The sequence below is a fragment of the Stegastes partitus genome, unplaced genomic scaffold (genome assembly GCF_000690725.1).
Source record: "Stegastes partitus isolate 25-593 unplaced genomic scaffold, Stegastes_partitus-1.0.2 Scaffold1120, whole genome shotgun sequence".
Taxonomy (NCBI): domain Eukaryota; kingdom Metazoa; phylum Chordata; class Actinopteri; family Pomacentridae; genus Stegastes; species Stegastes partitus.
Window position 1 is genome coordinate 82,052 of NW_007578851.1, and position 3,105 is coordinate 85,156.

At 46.8% G+C, this 3,105-nt stretch overlaps 2 protein-coding genes across 2 annotated transcripts in view; one reads left to right on the plus strand and one right to left on the minus strand.

Moving 5' to 3' along the window:
• The window catches only part of ddx31 (DEAD (Asp-Glu-Ala-Asp) box polypeptide 31), a 20,651-nt gene extending 18,477 nt beyond the window's left edge, over positions 1 to 2,174 (plus strand). Inside the window, exon 18 of the mRNA XM_008296330.1 lies at positions 567 to 2,174. Coding sequence (XP_008294552.1) covers positions 567 to 663 — 97 coding nt within the window. The 3' untranslated portion in view covers positions 664 to 2,174. The remainder of the gene's footprint in view (positions 1 to 566) is intronic.
• Positions 2,175 to 2,332: 158 nt separating this feature from the next.
• The window catches only part of barhl1a (BarH-like homeobox 1a), a 3,900-nt gene continuing 3,127 nt past the window's right edge, over positions 2,333 to 3,105 (minus strand). The window contains exon 3 of the mRNA XM_008296331.1: positions 2,333 to 2,528. Coding sequence (XP_008294553.1) covers positions 2,333 to 2,528 — 196 coding nt within the window. The remainder of the gene's footprint in view (positions 2,529 to 3,105) is intronic.

Here is a 3,105-nt window from a genome sequence, read left to right on the forward strand (position 1 = left end):
TGATTAACTCAGACTAAAGTGATTTTATTTCTTAAAGGCAACCCGTCAGTGGGTTTCACGGTTCTGACGGTCAAACCAGACTGTTGTTGTGGAATAGACGATAATTATTAATCGACTATTTTATGAATAAATAATGAGAACAATACAAAGGACAGAACAATGTGCAGCAGAGTCAGACGGACAGAAGAACTTTTATTCAGCCTGTTTTGATATTTTTAATTTGCACAAATAGGACTCAGAGCAAAATCCAGAGAGCAGAAATTTACTTTCATTTAAGGACAAAACAACAAAGAGCAGAAAAAGAAAGAAAAGACTGATGAAAGCAAAGAACAGAACAACAGTGAAACAGGGTTCTCAGGCCGGAGAACGTTTGGAGAACCTGGTTTTCTGTCTCTGTAAGGAACCAACCAGTGAAACTTGATTTGTACTTTTCAGTTTAAAGTTGTGCAGACGACACAAGAACAGAACGGAGATCTCAAACCAGAGAGTCTGAGTAAAAGACACCAAAACGAGTCCAGTTCAAAAACAAGGAAATGAAAGTAAAGCGTTGGAACGTGTCTCCTCAGGTTCTCCGCTGCCCACATGGATCTCCAGCTGCTGCGCTCTGAGTTCTCCAGCGGGTTGGACGGACGACGCAAAGACACCAAGAACAAGCAGCAGTGAGGCAGGAGACGGAACGCAGGAACGTTCTGCACAGAACCGCCGCTGCACAAACACAAGAACTGACTGACTGAGAACCTGAAAACTCAAAGAACCACACCAGAGAACCCGCAGCTGACACACAAACAGCTTCATGTCTTGGATTAAATCTGTTTTTCTGTGAAATAAAAGTTGATTTTTCCACAAACCTGCAGCAGCTGATTGAAGCAAACAGACCAGCTGACACCGTGGAGCTCTCTGATTGGCCGAGGACTCCGAGGTGTCGGGTAGCGCTGAGGTCGAGTCGACACTGACTGCAGCTACTCGACAAACGGAGAGACGCTGTGTGTGTCTGTTTTGTGTTCTGACATCTTTCGTCTCTGCAGCATTCAGGTTTTTGCGTGGCAGTAACACAACCTGCTGCTTCAGGAGGCCACGCCCACAGAGGCCACGCCCACAGAGGCCACGCCCACAGACACACCAACGGGTCTCCTCGCTAACGGTCTGTTGAAGCAGAACCGAATCCTCGTCTGCACAAACTTTTCCGTGAATCTAAAAGCGTTTCCAGTTCTGCTTTTTAACAGCATCAATAATTCAGCCGACATTAATATTTCATCAGCTGATCGCAGAGTAAACGTCGGATTGTGAAGGAGGCGGCTGATTGGACGACAGACGGCTGGAGGAGGAGCCAATCAGGCAACGTTTTGATCACCCATGAGCCATGCTGCTCCTCACGCTTTTATTGTGAAAAGGTGTGGCGCAGCAGGTGAAGCTGAACCACAGCAGAGACTCAGAACGGCCACAAGAAAGAGAACGAGAGCGACGGAACAACAGATTGTTTATTAAAACCTCTTAGACACACAAAACAAGGAAAGAGCTGCACAATGAACACAAACGGACACAAACCCAGACAAAAGAACCACACAGTCACTCAAAATAAACACCAAGAGACACAAACTGAACACAAGCAGACACACGAGCGCTCGGACACAAACGGACCAGAACCAGATTAAACGCACTCAAAGAAACGCACACTGAACACAAACCAACACCAACTGAGCTCAGACAGAACCAGTCGTGTGTCTGGTTCTAAAAGTGGAGTTTAAGCTTTCCGTCACAGCTCAGATCATGTGAACAGCAGCTGGTTCTGGTTCTGGCTCACCAGCTGATGGGTTTCTATTAGTTTGTTGTTCCCTGTATGTTCTTATGGTCAGCAGGTTCCAGCTGTTGGTGCTTTATGATGACCGCTGATCATAATTATGACTTCAGTTCTCTCTGATAAAAACTCCACAAACAAGTCAAAACAGCAGGCTCCGGGTCAGAACCAGCCGGTCCAGTCGAGTCCCTGTTAAAAACCTGAAGAACAGAACTGGGACGAGTCAGTTTGATACGAACCTTTCTTCAGCTTCATTCACGTCACAGAAGAAACAAAACGTTCACATCTTTCCTTGTTTATTTCAAATTTAACAAACTAAATAAAACATGTCCAGACGGTTCTGGTCCAGACGGTTCTGGTCCAGAAGCTTCTCTCTGAACTCAGTTTATCTTCTGCTGTTGTCGTGTTTCTGAGAAAATGCAGCTAAAGTCACGATAAAGATGAAAACACGATCTTACAGCCGACAGACGTCCTGAAAACGTCTCAAAGTGCCCTGCAGGACCCAGTGCTCCCAGTCCTCCCACTGGGCTGCTGCTGTCAGCGGGGGTCGACGTGGGTGAGGACGCGGGGCAGCAGGGATGGGGTAGGGTGGTGGTGGTGGGCGTGGCCTCGGTACAGGTAGAGGTCCAGAGTGGGAGGGGCTGGAGGGTACAGGTAGTGTGGAGGCAGAAACATCCTGCCGGCTTCAGCCAGGAGCTCCAAACCAGCAGCCGACTGACGCTTCCACTTAGTCCTGACGAGACAAACCAGAGTTAACAGGAAGTAACCACAGTAACCAGGAAGTGTCCAGAATTAACAGGAAGTAATCAGAGTTAACAGGAAGTAACATAGATATGTATAATAAAGGCTACATGTCTTAGGGCGGAGTCTCAAACAGGATCACTGGCGGCCATCTTGCCACAGGGCAGCTCTCTGGTGGAACCTGTGGTCCATGAAGGAAGGTGAGCGATCTGCACAGACGTAAATCCTCTGATCTCGCTGGAATCTTGACGGATTTACAAACGCTTTCTTACAAACGTTATTAACGTGGCAACAATTCAAATTACAAAAATACACATAAAATACACAATAATTAAAACACTAATTGTTGCTGGCAGTAAGAGTGTAACATCATTATCCATCAGTGCAGCGTTATAACTACACCTCTGACGTTTAGAACAAACCAAACAGTTTGAAAATCGCTAGAACACTGAGCAAGTTCTGGTTGTTTAAAAAGTCCATGCACCACTACAACACACTGCTATGGGTGAGCGAGCGCACCGTATCAAGATGGCCGCCAGTGTGGCCGTGCGATTCCATTGGCCGACAGC